The 23,475-nt window shown below is 40.6% G+C and overlaps 2 protein-coding genes across 2 annotated transcripts in view; one reads left to right on the top strand and one right to left on the bottom strand.

Moving 5' to 3' along the window:
• LOC133536253 (xaa-Pro dipeptidase-like) overlaps nucleotides 1–8,049 on the top strand; it is a 63,728-nt gene extending 55,679 nt beyond the window's left edge. The window contains exons 13-15 of the mRNA XM_061876645.1: nucleotides 1,508–1,692; nucleotides 1,759–1,950; nucleotides 6,409–8,049. Of these exons, the coding sequence (XP_061732629.1) occupies nucleotides 1,508–1,692; nucleotides 1,759–1,950; nucleotides 6,409–6,552 (521 nt within the window). The 3' untranslated portion in view covers nucleotides 6,553–8,049. The remainder of the gene's footprint in view (nucleotides 1–1,507; nucleotides 1,693–1,758; nucleotides 1,951–6,408) is intronic.
• Nucleotides 8,050–13,373: 5,324 nt separating this feature from the next.
• LOC133536246 (thrombospondin type-1 domain-containing protein 4-like) overlaps nucleotides 13,374–23,475 on the bottom strand; it is a 133,096-nt gene continuing 122,994 nt past the window's right edge. The window contains exons 16-18 of the mRNA XM_061876633.1: nucleotides 18,454–18,633; nucleotides 14,394–14,538; nucleotides 13,374–14,323 (exon numbers count right to left, since the gene is read on the bottom strand). Coding sequence (XP_061732617.1) covers nucleotides 14,178–14,323; nucleotides 14,394–14,538; nucleotides 18,454–18,633 — 471 coding nt within the window. The 3' untranslated portion in view covers nucleotides 13,374–14,177. The remainder of the gene's footprint in view (nucleotides 14,324–14,393; nucleotides 14,539–18,453; nucleotides 18,634–23,475) is intronic.

The raw sequence follows: 23,475 nt of genomic DNA, 5'->3' as shown, positions 1-23,475 counted from the left end.
GTCCATGTCAGAAAACCAATTTGCACCAATTTTGTCAAGAGGACTAGTCAAAAATTCAACCTGAAGCTTGTGGATGGCTACCAAAAGCGCCTTATTAAAGTGAAACTTGCCAAAGGACATGTAACCAAATATTAACATTGCTGTACTGTATGTATACTTTTGACCCAGCAGATTTGGTCACATTTTCAGTAGACCCCTAATAAGTTCATAAAAGAACCAAACTTTATTCATGTTTTTTGTGACCAACAAGTATGTGCTCCAATCACTAGAACACAAAAAAAATAAGAGTCATAGAAATTATTGAAAACTCAAGACAGCCATGACATTATGTTCTTTACAACTGTATGTAAACTTTTGACCACAACTGTATATTTATATATATATATATATATATATAAATGATAAATAAAATAAATGGGTTGTACTTGTATAGCGCTTTTCTACCTTCAAGGTACTCAAAGCGCTTTGACACTACTTCCACATTTACCCATTCACACACTGATGGAGGGAGCTGCCATGCAAGGCGCCAACCAGTACCCATCAGGAGCAAGGGTGAAGTGTCTTGCTCAGGACACTACGAGGTTGGTACTAGGTGGGATTTGAACCAGGGACACTCGGGTTGCGCACGGCCGCTCTTCCACTGCGCCACGCCGTCCCTATATATATATATATATATATATATATATATATATATATATATATATATATATATATATATATATATATATATATATATATATATATATATATATATATATATATATATATATATATATATATATATATATATATATATATATATATATATATATATATATATATATATATATATATATATATATATATATATATATATATATATATATATATATATATATATATCGTATTTCCTTGAATTGCTGCCAGGGCGCTAATTAATTTAAAACCTCTTCGCACTCCTGCGCTTACCAAAGGCATGCGGTAAAAGTAAGCATGCGCTAATTATTTTAAAACTTCTTCTCACTCCGGCACTTACCAAAGGTATGCAGTAAAAATTTAAATGTGATGTAAATTTTGACCTTAAATCGTAATGAATAGCTCTTAATCTTCTTCCCTTTATGCGATTTCAAATTACCGGCATTGAAATCAGCCTCATCCATTTTGAAAATGATGACAGGGGAAGTTGTCATTCGTGACGTCACGAGTTTGACCGGGCGGTAATACTAAGCATGCGCTAATTATTTTGGGAAGCGAGTTTGACCCGGCAGTAATTCAAGGCAGGCGCATATTATATGCCCTGCGGCAATTCAAGGAAATACGGTACTTTCTTTTAGGCCATCTCCATGCAACTACAAGGTGCTTTTCTAACCTGTAACCTGTTTTTGAAAAGTTTCAATATAATCATTATATCAAAAAATACATTGCAAGACTCAAGAATGGATTCTGAATCAAATCGTTGCACCAGGAATCGGAATTGGATGGAATCGTTTAGTGCCCAAAGATTCACACCCCTACTATTTACCTGCAGGTGTCAAATGGACCGAAATGCACCGCCTGGCTGACCGGGTCCACCTGGAGGAGCTGGTGAAGATGGACCTCCTGAAGGGAAACGTGGACGACATGATGAAGGTCCACATGGGCTCCGTCTTCATGCCCCATGGACTGGGACACCTGCTGGGCATCGACGTGCACGATGTGGGCGGCTACCCGGAGGTGAGTCGGTGTGGACGCGGAGAAGACGAGGGTGGGGGCGTGCGGTAACCTCTATGTCCGCCACAGGGGGTGGAGCGGATCAACGAACCCGGGCTGAGGAGCCTTCGGATGGGCCGCCTGGTTCAGGAGCGCATGGTGCTGACTGTGGAGCCTGGGATCTACTTCATCAACCACCTGCTGGATCAGGCCCTGGCTGACCCGGCGCAGAGCTGTTTCATCGACAACCAAGTGCTCGCTCGCTTCCGAGGCTTTGGTGGGGTCAGTCCATCTTTGTCTTCCTTTTACCCTGCAAAATAGACTCATCAGAACCTGCCAACGCTTCCATACTCAGATAATTACAGTGGGGCAAAAAATGATTTAGTCAAACACCGTTTGTGCAAGTTCTCTCACTTAAAATGATGACAGAGGTGTGTAATTTTCATCATAGGTACACTTCAACTGTGAGAGACAGAATGTGGAAAAAAATCCAGGAATTCACATTGTAGGAATTTTCAAGAATTTATTTGTAAATTATGGTGGAAAATAAGTATTTGGTCACTTCAAACAAGGAAGATCTCTGGCTCTCACAGACCTGTAACAACTTCTTTAAGAAGCTCTTCTGTCCTCCACTCGTTACCTGTATTAATGGATCCTGTTTGAACTCGTTACCCGTATAAAAGACACCTGTCCACAGCCTCAAACAGTCAGACTCCAAACTCCACTATGGAGAGCTGTCGAAGGACATCAGGAAAATAATTGTAGACCTGCACCAGACTGGGAAGAGTGAATCTACAATAGGCAAGCAGCTTTGTGTGAAAAAAATCAACTGTGGGAGCAATTATTAGAAAATGGAAGACATACAAGACCACTGATAATCTCCCTCGATCTGGGGCTCCACGCAAGATCTCATCCCGTGGGGTCAAAATGATCATGAGAACGGTGAGCAAAAATCCCAGAACCACACGGGGGAACCTGGTGAATGACCTGCAGAGAGCTGGGACCAAAGTAACAAAGGTTACCATCAGTAACACACTACGCCGACAGGGAATCGAATCCTGCAGTGTCAGACGTGTCCCCCTGCTTAAGCCAGTGCATGTCCAGGCCCGTCTGAAGTTTGACAGAGAGCACATGGATGATACAGCAGAGGATTGGGAGAATGTCATGTGGTCAGATGAAACCAAAATAGTACTTTTTGGTACAAACTCAACTCGTCGTATTTGGAGGAAGAGGAATACTGAGTTGCATCCCCAGAACACCACACCTACTGTGAAGCATGAGGGTGGAAACATCATGCTTTGGGGCTGCTTTTCTGCTAAGTGGACAGGAAGATTGATCCGTGGTAAGGAAAGAATGAATGGGGCCATGTATCGTGAGATTTTGAGCCAAAACCTCCTTCCATCAGTGAGAGCTTTGAATGGTTGACCAAATACTTAATTTCCACCATAATTTACGAATAAATTCTCTAAAATTCTTACAATGTGAATTCCTGGATTTTTTTTTTTTTGCACATTCTGTCCCTCACAGTTGAAGTGTACCTATGATGAAAAAACAGACCTCTGTCATCATTTTAAGTCGGAGAACTTGCACAATCGGTGGCTGACTAAATACTTTTTTGCCCCACTGTATATGCTCTCTTCATGTGGACTAACAATGCTGTTTACAAAAAGTCATCAGGTGTTCCCCTAACGGAAAGGCACCCAATCCGGTACTTTTTTAGGACCGACCGAATCTTGCCAGTCCTACCGGGCAGCGACTTACATTAAATCCAACAATCCCAGGTTACGGTACCTGTTTTCGCGTGACGTCACGTCCGGCTGCCGACTAACTTCGGAATTTGGCGATCACTTCAGCAGCACTGAGAGCAGACCGAGTGCAATTTTGGCAATGCTGGAAATTTTCAATGCCAAAAAAGAAATTGACTCAAAAAACGCTCCAACATAAGTAAAGTAAGGCTCCACTTGCCTAAAAAAAAATAAAAAGCGCTAACTGAATACGAATAAACGTTGGCTTTGCTTTTGCCATGCCACTGATTAGCATTAGCGATTTTAACTTTTTAATTTCAACACCTCCAAATTCATCCATCCATTTCCTACCGCTTGTCCCGTTTGGGATCGCTGGAGCCTATCTCAGCTGCATTCGGGCTGAAGAAAGGCGAGGAACATCCTGGACAAGTAGCCACCTCATTACAGGGCCAACACAGACAGACAACACTCACATTCACACACTAGGGCCAATTTTTTTTTTAGTGTTGCCAATCAACTATCCCCAGACGCATGTCTTTGGAGGTGGGATGAAGCTGGAGTACCCGGAGGGAACCCACACAGTCACGGGGAGAACATGCAAAGTCCACACAAAAAGGTCCCGAGCCCGGGATTGAACCCAGGACTACTCAGGACCTTCGTGTTGTAAGGCACATGCACTAACCCCTGTTCCATTGTGCTGCCCACCCCCAAATTTGTTAATGAAAACTGCAATTAAGCTGATGTGTAATGAGTGGAATTCTTACACAACAGACAGCAAACACACCATAAATTATACACTACGGCAGGCCTGGGCAATTATTTTGACTTGTGGGGGCCAAATTTCGAAAAAAAAGTGTCTGCGGGCTGATTTTTATGAACACTAATACAAAACCTCACAATAATGTCTGATTGAACGCTGTCACGTGGGGGTCGCATCTTTAGGCGGGATCGTTCCTCCAATGCAAACACGGACACTCCGGACGAAAACGTAAAGGTAGGAAATGATTTAATAAATAATACACCGAATCAAACTGACAGAAAAAAACAAAAGCAAAACGTGTGCCGAACACACGGGAAGCTAAGGCTAGTACTTAGCACAGACTCGAGAAGTATAAGGGGAGCGTGCCGAACGCACGGGAAGCTAAGGCAATACCTAGCACGGAGGCAAGAACCGGATACATGAACGTGATAGTTGCTTACCGCAAACAACGAATCCACACCGAGTGACTGGAAAAGATAGGCTTAAATAGTGTCTCTAGAGTAGCCACAGATGTGTCCCAAACAGAGGCAGGTGAAAATCATAGTGACAAAACAAACAAGGAAGTGCAATCAGAAACTAAAGAAGTCCGAAACCAACAGAACCTAACTAAACTAAACATGATCCGGACCACGAATCATGACAGAACGCTAAAAACATTAAGACAGACCGCCTTAAAAAACGGATTGGAATCTTAGGGTTTTTTTTTAAAGAATGAGACACCCAGAATGTACATGGAAATAAAGAATGTGGGATTTACGAACGCCTCCCTAGGGAGGTGTTTAGGGCACGTCCAACTGGTAGGAGGCCACGGGGAAGACCCAGGACACGTTGGGAAGACTACGTCTCCCGGCTGGCCTGGGAACGCCTCGGGATCCCCCGGGAAGAGCTAGACAAAGTGGCTGGAGATAGGTAAGTCTGGGCTTCCCTGCTTAGGCTGCTGCCTCCGCGACCCGACCTCGGATAAGCGGAAGATGATGGATGGAGGGATGGATGGGATTTACAATATTAACTATGAACATTGAATATTGACAACCTTTGAAGGTCAAACCCCTTCTTGATCGACATATTTTAACAAAAAGGGAAACGCAACAAAAAAGCAACAAATACAGAAAAATATGAACGTGAAGGGTAAAAAAAAAAAAAAACTCACCTACAATCTGATATATCACTAAGCTTTAGAACTTTGCTGTAAAAATCTCCCTCCGCGTCTGTCCCTGACACCCGCATTTCAGGCTGACACACTGTGAAAACGCTCCCCACCCACACTGCTTGGTGCCTCGTCTGAGCTGCTGTGACTTAGATTACCATGGTAACTAGTATATCATGCAAAAGTGCAGATTCCAACCATTGAAATACTTTGTATAGTTCATGACTTACGGTCATTAGAAAACATCCCTGCACATCATAATGGCAGTTACAGTTTCCATTTTAAAGATCTAAAAAAAACTATTTGGGAATGTCCGGCGGGCCGGATTGAAAAGCTCAACAGGTCGCATGCAGCCCCCGGGCCTTACATTGTCTAGGTCTGCACTACGGCCATCTTACGGACTTGCAACTGCAACTTTGTTTCACACTTGCAAACGACAGTCAGAAATGTGATAATGAAACAAGATACAACAACTTGGACAGCAGTCGTAATCAGCTCATGTTTTAATCCTGCAAAAAATAATAAGATTTTACTATCAGAAACAAGAGGGACAAGCGGTAGGAAATCAATCAATCAATCAATGTTTATTTATATAGCCCTAAATCACTAGTGTCTCAAAGGGCTGCACAAACCACAACGACATCCTCGTTAGAGCCCACATAAGGGCAAGGAAAACTCACCCAAGTGGGACGTCGGTGACAGTGACAATGATGACTATGAGAAACCTTGGAGAGGACCGCATATGTGGGTAACCCCCCCAGGGGACCGAAAGCAATGGATGTCGAGCGGGTCTAACATGATACTGTGAAAGCTCAATCCATAGTGGATCCAACACAACCATGAGAGTCCAGTCCAAAGTGGATCCAACACAGTAGCGAGAGTCTCGTCCATAGTGGAGCCAACAGGAAACCATCCAATGGATGGATGAAATTAATATTCATCAACACACACCGAAAATTCGTACCAGTATCGACTCGGCGGTATCAGGAATCAGTACCGTATTGGTTCAAATGTGAACGGTACCCCACCCCGAGTTACATTCCATTACAGCTCTACTTCTAACACTGCTTTGATCGTGGGCTCCGCAGGTTCGCATTGAGGACGACATCGCCGTCACCGCCACCGGCATCGAGCTGCTGACCTGCGTCCCGAGGACGGTGGACGAGATCGAGGCCTTCATGAGCGAGTCGGACAAAACGTTCAGTCCGGTCGTGAGCAGTGTGAAGTTCTGAGTGGCGTCCGGACTGATCAAGATTGACATATGGGACAACGCAGAATAAACACATTTTCTTTTCACTATCCTGATCCAATATTGATATCGGTCTGATATCAGCAAGGAAAAAATCAGATTATATTGGCTTGTTGCTTGTGTATCAGCCAGTTAACATCTAAATGATCTCCAAAAAGCACACATGGTTGGTCTTTTATTCTATTTTAGTCAAGTCATTTCAAAATGTAAACATGCTAGGCTATAGGCTACTAGGAGCTAACAGCTACACAACATCTAAGCACAAAATAGCACTCAAGCTCAACATACGTAATAAGTGTCCCTAATTGAATAATATTCCAGTGTTAAACAGAACATTTGTCAATATAAACAAGTATCAAATAATTATAGTTTCATATTACTTACATATACTAAACCTCCAAGACAGAAATGTAATTAACTGAGTGAGATATGGTGGCTACTAGGTGTCACAAAAAATAATTACCACTCCACTTCAACTTAAAAGACAGCATAATTTCATTCCAGACGGTTAATAGGTTAGGGTTTTTCATTGTTCTCTGAGTAATTTCACTTGATCAGACCTTTTCTAACATTCTACACTGCTAAATGAAAAGCTAGCAGCTACACAACAGCTAAGCACACAATATCAATCAAGCTTAACATACGCAATAAGTGTCCCTAATTGAATATTATTCCAGTGTTAAAAAGCATGTGTCAATATAAACAAGTATCAAATAATTATAGTTGTGTATTACTTGCATATACAAAGTCTCCAAAACAGAAATGTAAATAACTTAGTGAATTATTGTGGCCACTAGGTGTCAGCAAAAAAAACAATTACCACTCCACTTTAACTTAAAAGACAGCATAATTTCATTCCAGACGGTTAATAGATTAGTGTCTCTAATTGTTCTGAGTAATTTCAGTTGATTAGACCTTTTCTAACATTATACACTACAAAATTAAACGCTAGCAACAGCAAAGCACACAATAGCACTCAAGCTTGACATACCTAATAAGTGTCCTTAATTGAGTAATACTGCAGTCTTAAAAAGCATGTGCCGATACATCAAATAATTATAGTTGCATATTACTTGCATTTACAAACTATCCAAGGCAGAATATGTAAATAACTTACTGAGTTACTAGGTGTAACCAAAAATAACAATTACCACTCCACTTCAACTTAAGACAGCATAATTCCATTCCAGACAGTTAATAGGTTAGTGGTGTTCGTTATTCTCTGAGTGATTTCACTTAATCAGACCTTTTCTAACATTCTGCACTGCAAAATGATACAAGTACGTATGATTCGTGCTGATATTGAATCGGATAAATATCGGTGTTGTCGGAGAGACATCTTGGCTTTTTACCTACAGCTGCAGTAATGACACAAACCTAATCATGGTGCGATTGTGAGCTACATGATATGTTTCTCATCTCCCAGAGAATTATTTTTGTAAACGGCAGTGAAATTAATAAATGATTGCTTTTGCAAATACGTGACGCTGTTTTATTCCTGTGACAAACTGATTATTTTTAAAATGTGTTTAAAAATATATTTTAGTTTTACTGAGCTGTGACAAATCTATAAAATATGTGAGGACCCGGGTAAGTGAATTGAAGCATACATTTACAGACAACGGCCACTAGAGGTCACTCTAATCCTGCACCATCTGTCATTGCTATTAAGTCAAATAATATATGTTCTAAATAGCAGCCATGAAATGCATTACATCTGAAGAAAACATGTGCACTTATTCAAATATTAAATGTGTACCAAGCATTGCAAAACAGACGAACCCAAAAAATTAAAGTACACTATAAAGTACGTTCTTAAGTATACAAAAAAATAACAAAGTTAAAGTACCAACGATTGTCACACACACACTAGGTGTAGTGAAATTTGTCCTCTGCATTTGACCCGTAGCCCTTGTTCAACCCGTGGGAGGTGAGGGGAGCAGTGGGCAGCAGCGGCGGCCGCGCCCAGGAATGATTTTTGGTGTTTAACCCCCAATTCCAACAATATGAAAAAGAGCATGTATCGCCAAGACAGATGCAGCTATGTGTTTGAATATTGATGCAACAGACAAAACTGTTCCCCATTAAGACTGAAGGCTAAAAAATAATTAGTTTGATGGAAGTAATAGTTGTAACATTACAAAACCCAAAACCCAGTGAAGTTGGCACGTTGTGTAATTTGTAAATACACACCGAATACAATGATTTGCAAATCCTTTTCAACTTATATTCAATTGAATAGACTGCAAAGACAGGTTATTTAATGTTCGAACTGAGAAACGTCTTTTTTTGCAAATAATCATTATCTTAGAAAAAAAGTTGGCACGGACATTTTTACCACTGTGTTACATGGCATTTCCTTTTAACAACACTCAGTAAAAGTTTAGGAACTGAGGATTACCCATTTTTAAAGCTTTTCAGGTGCAATTCTTTCCCATTCTTGATTGATGTACAGCTTAAGTTGTCAGTCCGGGGTCTCCGTTGTGGTATTTTTGGATTCATAATGAGCCACACATTTTCAATGGGAGACAGGTCTGGACTGCCCAGCACTATTTTACTATGAAGCCACTCTGTTGTAACATGTGGCTTTGCATTGTCTTGCTAAAATAAGCAGGGGCGTCCATGATAACGTTGCTTGGATGGCTACAATATACATCCCCGCCCCCTATTGTAGCCCGGAAGAGTTAGGGCTGCATTGGATTCTGGGTATTTGTTCTGTTGTGTTTATGTTGTGTTACTGTGCGGATGTTCTCCCAAAATGTGTTTGTCAACCTTGTTTGGTGTGGGTTCACAGTGTGGCGCATATTTGTAACAGTGATAAAGTTGTTTATACGGCCACCTTTCAGTGTGACCTGTATGGCTGTTGATCAATTATGCCTTGCAGTCACTTCTGTGGATCTGCAAAAGCCTCATACATTATGTGACTGGTCCGGCACACTGTTTGTATGGTGGAAAAGCGGATGAGACGGCACGTTGTAGAGGACGTTATAGGTTGTACCATCACGGCACGCCCCTAATATTGTCCTGGAGAATGATTGCCCCGGGAGATTGTCGGTGGGGGGGAGTGGCACTGATATTTGGGTGTTTCCCGGAAATATTGCGAGGGATGGCAAGTATGTTGCTAGGGCGGGAAAGCCATTCAAAGAAAGTGAATTTGTTAAAAAGTGCATGTTAGATTTTCTTAAGCAATCTTTTCTTGCAGCCCAGCCTCACCCAGTTTCTGCATCCAGTGGCCCCCACGTAAATTGAGTTTGAGACCCCTGCCTTATAAGATGTCTATGGTAGTGACCATAATGACAAGCTTATTCCACAACACATTACTTTGCTTTTGTGTAAGGCAATAGAAAATTGTCTCTTGTCAAACACTGTCCAGGACTAATCCTCCATTCCAGAAAATTGGAAACTTAAAGACGTAAAGTTCGACGAGGAAAAATGTCACTAATTTTTTTTTATATACCACCTCGGGCTTGTGACGTCTCATAAAAAAGGCAGCGTCCGCCGTAATGCGATACAAAACATACAAATTGCAGGAAACCCAGTCGATAAAACACATTTAGCAATCACATAGCAATTCCAATGACATGTATCCATGTTAAAGGCCTACTGAAATGAGATTTTCTTATTTAAACGGGGATAGCAGGTCCATTCTATGTGTCATGCTTGATCATTTTGCGATATTGCCATTTTTTGCTGAAAGGATTTAGTAGAGAACATCGACGATAAAGTTCACAACTTTTGGTCGCTAATAAAAAAGCCTTGCCTTTACCGGAAGTAGCAGACGATGCGCGCGTGATGTCACTGGTTGTAGGGCTCCTCACATTTTTTACTATCATGGCCACCAGCAGCGAGAGCGATTCGGACCGAGAAAGCGATGATTTCCCCATTAATTTGAGCGAGGATGAAAGATTTGTGGAGGAGGAAAATGACAGTGAAGGACTAGGGGAAAAAAAAGACACGCGCAGTGGGAGCGATTCAGATGTTATTAGACACATTTACTAGGATAATTTGGGAAAATCCCTTATCTGCTCATTGTGTGACTAGTGTTTTAGTGAGATTATATAGTCGTACCTGAAAGTCGGAGGGGTGTGGTGACCGCCAGTCTCTCCGAGGGAAGCCACGTTTCTCGACGAGGCAAAGCAGCCGGGCTAAGTCATTTTTATTTTTTTTTATTTCTTCCACAGAGTAAGCATCTGACGGTCTGTGGCAACCGGTGGGAGGAGGCAAGAGAGTCCGCAGCTGCCTCTTTGAAAGGTGCAGGAGGAACGACGCAAGCTCTCAACTCATGTCTACGGTAAGAGCCGAATTATTACCACCATTTTCTCACCGAAACCTGCCGGTTGACATGTGGAAGGGAACCATGTTCGCTTGACCGCTCTGTTCCATAGTAAAGCTTCACCGTCATCTTTCGGGAATGTAAACGGGACGGCGTGATGCAGTGGGAGAGTGGCCGTGCGCAACCCGAGCGTCCCTGGTTCAATCCCCCCCTAGTACCAACCTCGTCACGTCCGTTGCGTCCTGAGCAAGACGCTTCACACTTGCTCCTGATGGAACGACGCAAACTATTCGCTCATGTCTACGTTAAGAGTTGAATGTAAACAAGGTAACACCGGCTGTGTTTGTGTTGCTAAAGGCGGCCGCAATTCACCGCTTCTCACCTACATCTTTCTTCTTTGACGTCTCCATTATTAATTGAACAAATTGCAAAATATTCAGCAACACAGATGTCCAGAATACTGTGTAATTATGCGATTAAAGCAGACCGCTTATAGCTGTGATCGGCGCTGGATCAAAATGTCCGCTACAATCCGTGACGTCACGCGCAGGCGTCATCATACGGCGACGTTTTCAACAGGATACTTAACACGAAATTTACAATTGCAATTTAGTAAACTAACCCGGCCGTATTGGCATGTGTTGCAATGTTAATATTTCATCATTGATATATAAACTATCAGACTGAGTGGTCGGTAGTAGTGGGTTTCAGTAGGCCTTTAAGTCGCAACAAAGACTTCTTACTAACCATTTAACATAACTTGTTTATAATAGATTGCAACATTATCTTGAGGTTCTGAGGCTGGAGCTAACAAGAGTGACGTAGCACAAAATGGCGACGCCACCGAAAATTAAGTTTAAAAAAAAAAATTGCAGAAAACACTGAAAACACACATTCGACAACCATACAGTTTTTAGAAATAAAACCCAGTCGTGTGTCAATATGTATTCATGTAGGTAATACAATTTAACACAGTATGTTGTCTGTAACATGAGTTGCGATGCTAACTTTAGCTTGTGTGGCACTGAATAGTTGACTTCAATATGTTCAACTATCTATTTACTTGTTTAGCACTTACCTGCTCGATGAAGAAGTGGATTTTTTTGTGCCAAAGTGTTTCTGTGAGTGACAGCAATTGTTTAATCATTCATTACAAATTACCGTGGCTTACTTATACTCTTTTGTCCTCGGCGTTCCAATTATAGTGCCTTCCGCAATTACCACCAGCCGCCACTAGATGGTAGTGTTGCTAACTTCTAACTTTTGAATGGCTAATTAAAAATGTATAAACAAGTCAATGTTTACCGTTACATTATCTGGTATAAGATGGTGTAATGAAATGAAAAGAAAACAAAATGTTGTCTGGGCTGTTGACACAAAAAAAATAATACTTGCTTTCCGTTTTTTTTTCTTTACGTTCCCATTGAAGTGCATACTTCCCAGTTTCCACGAATGCAACACGAGAGCTGATTGTTTGAACTGACCAATTTAAAGGCCTACTGAAACCCACTACTACCGACCACGCAGTCTGATAGTTTATATATCAATGATGAAATATTAACATTGCAACACATGCCAATACAGCCGGTTTAGTTTACTAAATTGCAAATTTTAAATTTCGCGCGGAAGTATCATGCTAAAACGTCGCGGTATGGTGACGCGTGCCCGTGATGTCATGCATTATAGAGGACATTTTGGTCCAGCACCGTTCACAGGTATACGTCGTCTCTTGTCATCGCATAATTCCACAGTATTATGGACATCAGTGTTGCTGAATCTTTTGCAATTTGTACAATTAATAATGGAGACATCAAAGAAGAAAGATGTAGGTGGGAAGTGGTGTATTGCGGCCGCCTTTAGCAACACAAACACAGCTGGTGTTTCCTTGTTAATGGGTTGTACTTGTACTTGTATAGCGCTGTTCTACCTTCAAGGTACTCAAAGCGCTTTGACACTACTTCCACATTTACCCATTCACACACACATTCACCCACTGATGGAGAAAGCTGCCATGCAAGGCGCTAACCAGCACCCATCAGGAGCAAGTGTGAACTGTCTTGCTCAGGACACAACGGACGTGACGTGGTTGGTACTAGGTGGGGATTAAACCAGAGACGCTCGGGTTGCGCACGGCCACTCTCCCACTGCATCACGCCGTCCGGTTTACATTCCCGAAAGATGACGGTGAAGCTTTACTACGGAACCGAGCGGTTAAGCAAACAAGGTTCCCTTCCACATGTCAACCGGCAGGTTTCGGTGAGAAAATGGTTGTAATAAGTCGGCTCTTACCGTAGACATGAGCAGAGAGCTTGCGTCGTTCCTCCTGCACCTGTCAAAGAGGCAGCTGCGGACTCTCTTGCCTCCTCCCACCGGCCGCCCCCGACCGTCGGATGCTTCCAACGTGGAGGAAGCATTGGCTGCCTTCGCCTCGTCGAGGAACATGGCTTCCCTCGGAGACACTGGCGGTCACCACACCTCTCTGACTTTCAGGTGCGATCATATTATCTCACTAAAACATTAGTAACACAATAAGCAGATAAGGAATTTTCCAGAATGATCCTAGTAAATTTGTTTAATAACATCTGAATCGCTTTGCCATCTATTTTTTTTTTCTCGTCCTTCACTCTCACTTTCCTCATCCACAAATCTTTCAGCCTCGCTCAAATTAATAGGGAAATCGTCGCTTGCGTGGTCTGAATCGCTCTCGCTGCTGGTGGCCATGATTGTAAACAATGTTCAGATGTGAGGAGCTCCACAACTCGTGACATCACGCGCACATCCTCTGCTACTTCCGGTACAGGCAAGGCTTTTTTTTATCAGCGACCAAAAGTTGCAAACTTTATCGTGGATGTTCTCTACTAAATCCTTTCAGCAAAAATATGGCAATATCGCGAAATGATCAAGTATGACACATAGAATGGACCTGCTATCCCCGTTTAAATAAGACAATCTCATTTCAGTAGGCCTTTAAATAAAATGATGATACTACTAATAATAATTCTGATAATATTAATAATAATAATACACACGGCATCACCTTTTTCACTTGTTTGTCCATCCATTGAGTGGATTACTGTCTTTTCCACATCCTTCACACATGAGGAAAAGTTAAGACGATTAAAGAAAAAAAAAAAAGCAAATTGTTTTTTTAAATATTATGAACAGCTGCCTGGGGGAGGTGGGGTGGGGTTTGATTTTAGCTGCGTCCTTGCTCCCCACACACACACACACACACACACACACACACATACACACAATGTTCCTACTTTCTGTCCCCAGATAACAAGAAGTTCAAAGTCCCCCACGTGGAGCCCAGGGCCCCCTGGATGTGATCGTTAGCTGCGCCCCCTGTGGACGGCGGACTGTCTGTGCGGGTGACGCGAGCATGAAGCGCAGCAGGCGTCCTTGTAGTAGTCGTAGACGCATAGACGGGCCTGGACCACCACGTTGCAGTTGAAGAACTGGTCTTTGCAGTGGTCGTCTGAAATAGGGACACGTCCGAGTTGAGGAACGAGACACGAAACGTAAGGGAAAGACAAAAACGGACGCACCTGTTTGAGGTACGCAAGGCTCCGGGTTGCAGTCTTCCCGCGCTGCTGGTTTGAGCTGCTCATCACAGCTGCTGCCGGACTGCTTGTCTTCGGTGAGACATCGCACCTCACGCACACGGAATCCTCCCTCGCATGTTTTGGAACACTGGAAGGAACGAAAGTAAGAGATAAACATGTGTTTCGCTCCGTGACAAATACAAACCCCGTTTCCATATGAGTTGCAAAATTGTGTTAGATGTAAATATAAACGAAAAACAATGATTTGCAAATAATTTTCAACCCATATTCAATTGAATGCACTACAAAGACAACATATTTGATGTTTAAACTCTAAACTTTATTTTTTTTTTCAAATAATAATCAACTTAGAATTTCATGGCTGCAACACGTGCCAAAGTAGTTGGGAAAGGGGATGTTCACCACTGTGTTACATCACCTTTTCTTTTAAAAACACTCAATAAACGTTTGGGAACTTAGGAAACTAATTGTTGAAGCTTTGAAAGTGGAATTCTTTCCCATTCTTGTTTTATGTACAGCTTAAGTTGTTCAACCGTCCGGGGTCTTGTTGTCGTATTTTACGCTTCATAATGCGCCACACATTTTCGATGGGAGACATGTCTGGACTGCAGGCCGGCCAGGAAAGTACCCGCATTCTTTCACTACGAAGCCGTGCTGTTGTAACACGTGGCTTAGCATTGTCTTGCTGAAATAAGCAGGGGCGTCCATGAAAACGTTGCTTGGATGACAACATATGTTGCTCCAAAACCTGTATGGACCATTCAGCTTCAATTGTGCCTTCACAGATGTGTAAATTACCCATGTTTTGGGCACTAATACACCCCCATACCATCACAAATGCTGGCTTTTGAACTTTGCGCCTATAACAATCCGGATGGTTATTGTCCTCTTTGTTCCGGAGGACACCACGTCCACAGTTTCCAAATATAATATGAAATGTGGACTCGTCAGACCAAAGAACACTTTTCCACTTTGCATCAGTCCATCTTAGATGAGCTCGGGCCCAGCGAAGCCGGCGGCGTTCCTTTGGTTGTTGATAAATAGTTTTCGCTTTGCATAGTAGAGTTTTAACTTGCACTCACAGATGTAGCGACCAACTGTAGTTACTGAAAGTGGTTTTATGAAGTGTTCCTGAGCCCATGTGGTGATATCCTTGACACACTGATGTCGGTTTTTGATGCAGTGCCGCCTGAGGGATCAAAGGTCCGTAATATCATCGCTTACGTGCAGTGATTTGTCCAGATTCTCTGAACCTTTTGATGATTTTACGGACCGTAGATGGTAAAATCCCTAAATTCCTTGCAATAGCTCGTTGAGAAATGTTGTTCTAGAACTGTTCGACAATTTGCTTACAAATTGGTGACCCTCGCCCCATCCTTGTTTGTGAATGACTTAGCATTTCATGGAAGCTGCTTTTATACCCAATCATGGCACCCACCTGTTCCCAATTAGCCTGCACACCTGTGGGATGTTCCAAATCAGTTTTTGATGAGCATTCCTCAACTTTATCAGTATTTATTGCCACCTTTCCCAACTTCTTTGTCACGTGTTGCTGGCATCAAATTCTTAAGTTAATAATTATTTGTAAAAAAAAAAAATGTTTATCAGTTTGAACATCAAATATGTTGTCTTTGTAGCATATTCAACTGAATATAGGTTGAAAATGATTTGCAAATCATTGTATTCCGTTTATATTTACATTTAACACAATAAAATGTGCTTTTTGAACATCGCAATGACTAGAGGGCCATTTGCAACAGTGAATATACACAAAAATGAGCCAGTGAAGTTGGCACGTTGTATAAATGGTAAATAAAAACAGAATACAATGATTTGCAAATCCTTTTCAACCGATATTCAATTGAATAGACTGCAAAGACAATATATTTAATCCTCGAACTGGTAAACTTTGTTATTTTTTGCAAATATTAGCTCATTTGGAATTTGATGCCTGCAACATATTTCAAAAAAGCTGGCAAAAGTGGCAAAATGACTGAGAAAGTTCAGGAATGCTCATCAAACACTTATTTGGAACATCCCACAGGTGAAGAGGCTAATTGGGAACAGGTGGGTGCCATGATTGGGTATAAAAGCAGCTTCCATGAAATGCTCAGTCATTCACAAACAAGGCTGGGCGAGGGTCACCAATTTGTGAACAAATGCGTGAGCAAATTGTCCAACAGTTTAAGAACATTTCTCAATGAGCTATTGCAAGGAATTTAGGGATTTCACCATTTACGGTCCGTAGTATCATCAAAAGGATCAGAAAATCTGGAGAAATCACTGCACGTAATATTACGGACCTTCGATCCCTCAGTCATCAAAAAGCAAAATTAGTGTCTAAATGATATCACTCCATGGGCTCAGGAACACTTCAGAAAATCCCTGTCAGTAACTACAGTTGGTCACTACATCTGTAAGTGCAAGTTAAAAGTCTACTTTTGTAAAGCCAAAGTTATTTATCAACAACACCCAGAAATGCCACCGGCTTCGTTGGGCCCGAGCTCATCTAAGATGGACTGATGCAAAGTGGAAAAAAGTGTTCCGTGGTTTGATGAGTCCACATTTCAAATTGTTTTTGGAAACTGTGGACGTCATGTCCTCCGGAACAAAGAGGAAAAGAACCATCGGGATTGTTATAGGCGCAAAGTTCAAAAGCCAGCATCTGTGTATTTGTGCCCAAGGCATGGGTAACTTACACATCTGTGAAGGCACCATTAATGCTGAAAGGTACATACAGGTTTTGGGGCAACATATGTTGCCATCCAAGCAACGTTATCATGAACGCCCCTGCTTATTTCAGCAAGACAATGCCAAGTCACATGTTAAAACAGCGTGGCTTCATAGTAAAAGAGTACAGGTACTACACTGGCCTGCCTGTAGTCCAGACCTGTCTCCCATTTTAGTGTTCTCGTGAGACGTGTAAAAACGCCAACTCGACACCAAGCCAAACCGGAGTCAATGAAGAGAACGTCGTTGTAAGCTTGAACATTTACTTTTGACAATTCCTTCATAGACAAGATGGTGAAAAACTGAAAAGAACAAGAGACACAACACACAACACACTTATTGCCTCTGTACATATTCGTTTACAATGACATATAAAAATGTAACGGTAATGTCGGAAAATGTCCAGCAGAGGGAGACTCCCGTCTGCCTAAATGACTTGAACACATTGTATCTAGTTCGACAATTATATTTAACATATCGGCACTATTACATTTTTTTAACGTGTCTGACATGTTAACTTATTAAAGACAACTTACGGCATTGCTTCTTCGCCGCTTTGTGTAGGATGGCAACAGAAAGTACTCCAGAAGACCACAAAATGTATCTCTAGCTTTCGAACAAATACCGGAAGTCAACCAACAGGAAGTAATTTAGCGGAAGTGACATCGTCTAACTGCTGTTTACCGATTATAAAGTACAATAAATATAAACAACTTTAACTCCAAATTAAAGCATTGTAGTTACTAATACAAAATATTATCAAGTAATACAAAAATATTATAATGTAATTACGTAAATAATATTAACAGTTGACTTCAGGACAACACACCCATTGAAAATATGAAGCCTAAAATACCACAACGGAGACCTGGACTGTTGAACAACTTAAGCTGTACGAATGGGAAAGAATTCCGCCTGAAAAGCTTCAAAAATGTGTTTCAGTTCCCAAACGTTTACTGAGTGTCGTTAAAGGGAAAGGCCATGTAACACAGAGGTAAAAAGGCCCCTGTGCCAACTTTTTTTTAATGTGTTGCTGCCAGTAAATTCTAAGTTAATGATTATTTGCAAAAAATATATATGTTTTTGTCAGTTGGAACATTAAATATCTTGTCTTTGCAGTCTATTTAATTAAATATAAGTGGTAAAGGGTTTGCAAATCATTGTATTCTATTTTTTGTTTACGAATAACACAACATGCCAACTTCACTGGTTTGGGGTTTTTTATAGTAGCATTACCGCCGTTCCAACATTGGTTCTGTTGTTGCTTGTTTATAAAGTCATCAAATGCAAATTAGCGTGTTATGCCACTCACGGCGCTCCAGTCGGTGTAGTACCACTTGGCGCCGCAAGCTCTCACGTTGCAGCTCTGCTGGCCGAGGGGCCTCTCCAGCGACGAGCACTCGTACTGAGGCGCCACGGCGAAGCCGTCGGGCGATCTCATCAGACACACCACCGCCCTCTGCTGGCTGCCTGCGCCGCACTCTGCAGAGCACTGGAACACGTTACATGTCGTTATGTTATATCATGTCATTTCAGTAATTGTATTTTGTTCTGTAGAAAAAATACGGGTTCATAGATTTTAAACAGAATCTTGTCGCATTTACTTTGTTGGCTTGAAGACCCGTTCTGGTAAATCGGATAGCAACAGCGCCCCCTTGCCACACTGGCTGGATTAAAGATAAAGATGCTCTTTATTTTCTCAAACTGGAGAAGATTAGACTGACATTGAATGATTGTTCGTTAAATTTTTCCAGAACATTTTGGTTGATGAGCCTTTTGTTTGCTTGTTGGTTGCTATATCTCTCTAAGGCAGGGGTGTCACAGGTAAAATCAAGGCATGATAACCTAAAAATAGATACAGCTTTTCCATGTTTTACTTTGGCCAAAAATATAACAAGCACGTTTTGAAAATGTACAAATCACAAATAATCCTCCGGACAAAACAGTTCGAGTTTGTTGAAAATTCTGAGGAAATTGGCGCCTCATGGAGGAAAATCTATTCCCAAGTTGGCCAGAATGGTAAAATCATGGCGTGATAACTTAAAAATAAAGACAACTCCAGGTTGTTTTACTTTGGCCAGACATAGAACAAGCAATTTCTGAAAAAGTACACATCAAAAATAATCTTCTGGACAAACCACTTCAAGTTTGTTGAAAATTCTGAGGAAATTGGCGCCGCATGGAGGAAAATCTATTCCCAAGTGGGCCAGAATGGTAAAATAATGGCATGATGACTTAAAAATAAAGACAACTCCTGGTTGTTTTACTTTGGCCAGACATAGAACAAGAACATTCTGAAAATGTACAAATCATAAATAATCTTCTGGACAAAACACTTCAAGTTTGTTGAAAATTCTGAGGAAATTGGCGCCGCATGGAGGAAAATCTATTCCCAAGTGGGCCGGAATGGTAAAATAATGGAGTGATAACTTAAAAATAAAGACAACTCCAGGTTGTTTTGCTTTGGCCAGACATAGAACAAGCAATTTCTGAAAAAGTACAAATCAAAAATAATCTTCTGGACAAACCACTTCAAGTTTGTTGAAAATTCTGAGGAAATTGGCGCCTCATGGAGGAAAATCTATTCCCAAGTTGGCCAGAATGGTAAAATCATGGCGTGATAACTTAAAAATAAAGACAACTCCAGGTTGTTTTACTTTGGCCAGACATAGAACAAGCAATTTCTGAAAAAGTACAAATCAAAAATAATCTTCTGGACAAAACACTTCAAGTTTGTTGAAAATTCTGAAGAAATTGGTCCCGCATGGAGGAAAATCTATTCCCAAGTGGGCCGGAATGGTAAAATAATGGCGTGATAACTTAAAAATAAAGACAACTTCAGGTTGTTTTACTTTGGCCGGACATAGAACAAGCACGTTCTGAAAATGTACAAATCACAAATAATCCTCCGGACAAAACACTTCAAGTTTGTTAAAAATTCTGAGGAAATTGGTCCCGCATGGAGGAAAATCTATTCCCAAGTGGGCCGGAAAGGTAAAATCATGGCGTGATAACTTAAAAATAAAGACAACTCCTGGTTGTTTTACTTTGGTCAGACATAGAACAAACAATTTCTGAAAAAGTACTAATCACAAATAATCTTCTGGACAAAACACTTCAAGTTTGTTGAAAATTCTGAGGAAATTGGCGCCGCATGGAGGAAAATCTATTCCCAAGTGGGCCGGAATGGTAAATTAATGGCGTGATAACTTAAAAATAAAGACAACTCCAGGTTGTTTTACTTTGGCCAGACATAGAACAAGCAATTTCTGAAAATGTACAAATCAAAAATAATCATCTGGACAAAACACTTCAAATGTATTCAAAATTCTGAAGAAATTGGTGCCACATGGAGGAAATTCTATTCCCAAGTTGGCCAGAATGGTAAAATAATGGCATGATAACTTAAAAATAAAGACAACTCCAGGTTGTTTTACTTTGGCCAGACATAGAACAAGCACATTCTGAAAATGTACAAATCACAAACAATCCTACAGACAAAACACTTCAAGTTTGTTGAAAATTCTGAGGAAATTGGCGCCTCATGGAGGAAAATCTATTCCCAAGTGGGCCGGAATGGTAAAATAATGGCGTGATAACTTAAAAATAAAGACAACTCCAGGTTGTTTTACTTTGGCCAGACATAGAACAAGCAATTTCTGAAAAAGTACAAATCAAAAATAATCTTCTGGACAAAACACTTCAAGTTTGTTGAAAATTCTGAGGAAATTGGCGCCGCATGGAGGAAAATCTATTCCCAAGTGGGCCGGAATGGTAAAATAATGGCGTGATAACTTAAAAATAAAGACAACTCCAGGTTGTTTTGCTTTGGCCAGACATAGAACAAGCAATTTCTGAAAAAGTACAAATCAAAAATAATCTTCTGGACAAACTACTTCAAGTTTGTTGAAAATTCTGAGGAAATTGGCGCCGCATGGAGGAAAATCTATTCCCAAATTGGCCAGAATGGTAAAATAATGGCATGATGACTTAAAAATAAAGACAACTCCTGGTTGTTTTACTTTGGCCAGACATAGAACAAGCACATTCTGAAAATGTACAAATCCTAAATAATCTTCTGGACAAAACACTTCAAGTTTTTTGAAAATTCTGAGGAAATTGGAGCCGCATGGAGGAAAATCTATTCCCAAGTGGGCTGGAATGGTAAAATCATGGCGTGATAACTTGAAAATAAAGACAACTCCAGGTTGTTTTACTTTTGCTAAACATAGAACAAGAACATTCTGAAAATGTACAAATCACAAATAATCCTCTGGACAAAACGCTTCAAATTTATTCAAAATTCAGAAGAAAATTGGTGCCACATGGAGGAAAATCTATTCCCAAGTCGGCCTGAATGGTAAAATCACGGTGTGATAACCTAAAAATAAAGACAACTCCAGGTTGTTTTACTTTGGCCAGACATAGAACAAGAACATTCTGAAAATGTACAAATCACAAACAATCCTACAGACAAAACACTTCAAATTTGTTAAAAATTCTGAGGAAATTGGCGCCGCATGGAGGAAAATCTATTCCCAAGTGGGCCGGAATGGTAAATTAATGGCGTGATAACTTAAAAATAAAGACAACTCCAGGTTGTTTTACTTTGGCCAAACATAGAACAAGAAGATCCTGAAAATGTACAAATCAAAAATAATCGTCTGGACAAAACACTTCAAATTTATTCAAAATTCTGAAGAAATTGGTGCCACATGGAGGAAAATCTATTCCCAAGTGGGCCGGAATGGTAAAATAATGGCATGATAACTTAAAAATAAAGACAACTCCAGGTTGTTTTACTTTGGCCAGACATAGAACAAGCACATTCTGAAAATGTACAAATCACAAACAATCCTACAGACAAAACACTTCAAGTTTGTTAAAAATTCTGAGGAAATTGTTCCCGCATGTAGGAAAATCTATTCCCAAATTGGCCGGAATGGTAAATCAATGGCGTGATAACTTAAAAATAAAGACAACTCCAGGTTGTTTTACTTTTGTTAAACATAGAAGACCATTCTGAAAATGTACAAATCACAAATAATCCAACGGGAAAAACACCTCAAGTTTGTTGAAAATTCTGAGGAAATTGGGGCAGCTTCAAAAACACAACAAGCTTAGCCTTTGTCTCAGTGTATCTACAAAGCCAGGATTAAACTTTAAGTCACAGTCTTTCTGGGATCGAACACAAAACACAACATGTAAACTCTTCTAGGTATCAAATACCTCCTTTGTCAATCCAGTGCTAACTCAACAAACCGTGAAAAAACGGAGGTAAAAACTATTCAAAAGGGTTAAGTTTCCTCGTTTTTGACAGAGACTTTATGGGGGAGTAAGGGTGCCAAATAAGGTTCAAAGCAGAAGACATAAAACGGCAGGTTTTAAGTTTCATTTGAGTCGAGGGAGAGGAGCAGCAGCCACACTTTACTTCGTACATCTTGCTAGTCCTAACAGAATTGCTATTGTGACATCCAGTGGACAAGTTTAGAACAGCAGGTTCTTTCGATAAAAAATATTGCAGCTCATTTAAAAAAAAAACCTGGTCTGGCCGTGGGTGTGACACCCTGCTCTAAGGCCATTTAGGAATGCAGCTGTCTGTGGTTTTACGTAAATATCTGTCTGTGGTTTCTTTATACTTTATGTATTATTATCACTTTTTCTAACATTTACTTAATTTTTTTATTTTACTTGTTGTGGGCTAAAAAAGCCACCATTTAATGTAATTTTTACAGCTCCTGTCAATTGTATGCATCTTTTTAAAATAGGATTATAAAAATATTCAAATAATTTTACCATATATTTAAAAAAACATATTTTTCCTCAAACATTTTTTAAAAACTTGTATTTATCTGTAATATTAAAAACAAAAAACTAAAAAATATCCACTGCCAGACAGATCACGGCACCACCGCTTTCATGTGCGCTCAATTGCAGTGTGAAAACTATGTCCGTGTATTTACATTTTCAGGCATAGTTTGTGAGTTCAAACCCCGGCCGAGTCATACCAGAGAAAAATTAAAATTAAAATATATTTCAAAATATATTTAAAATATATTTATAAAAATAAAATATAAAACATAAAATATATTAATTTAAAAATAAAAAGTAAAATATTTATAAAAAATAAAAAATGGGACCAATTGCCTCCCTGTCTGGCACTCAGCATCAAAGGTTGGAATTGGGGGTTAAATCACCAAAAATGATTCCCGGGTGCGGCCACCGCTGCTGCTCACTGCTCCCCTCACCTCTCAGGGGGTGATCAAGGGTGATGGGTCATATGCAGAGAATAATTTTGCCACACCTCGTGTGTGTGTGTGTGACAATCAGTGGT

The sequence above is a fragment of the Nerophis ophidion genome, linkage group LG02 (assembly GCF_033978795.1).
Source record: "Nerophis ophidion isolate RoL-2023_Sa linkage group LG02, RoL_Noph_v1.0, whole genome shotgun sequence".
NCBI classification, from domain to species: domain Eukaryota; kingdom Metazoa; phylum Chordata; class Actinopteri; order Syngnathiformes; family Syngnathidae; genus Nerophis; species Nerophis ophidion.
Note: the sequence above shows the minus strand (reverse complement) of the source record. Positions and strands in the feature narration are given on the sequence as shown.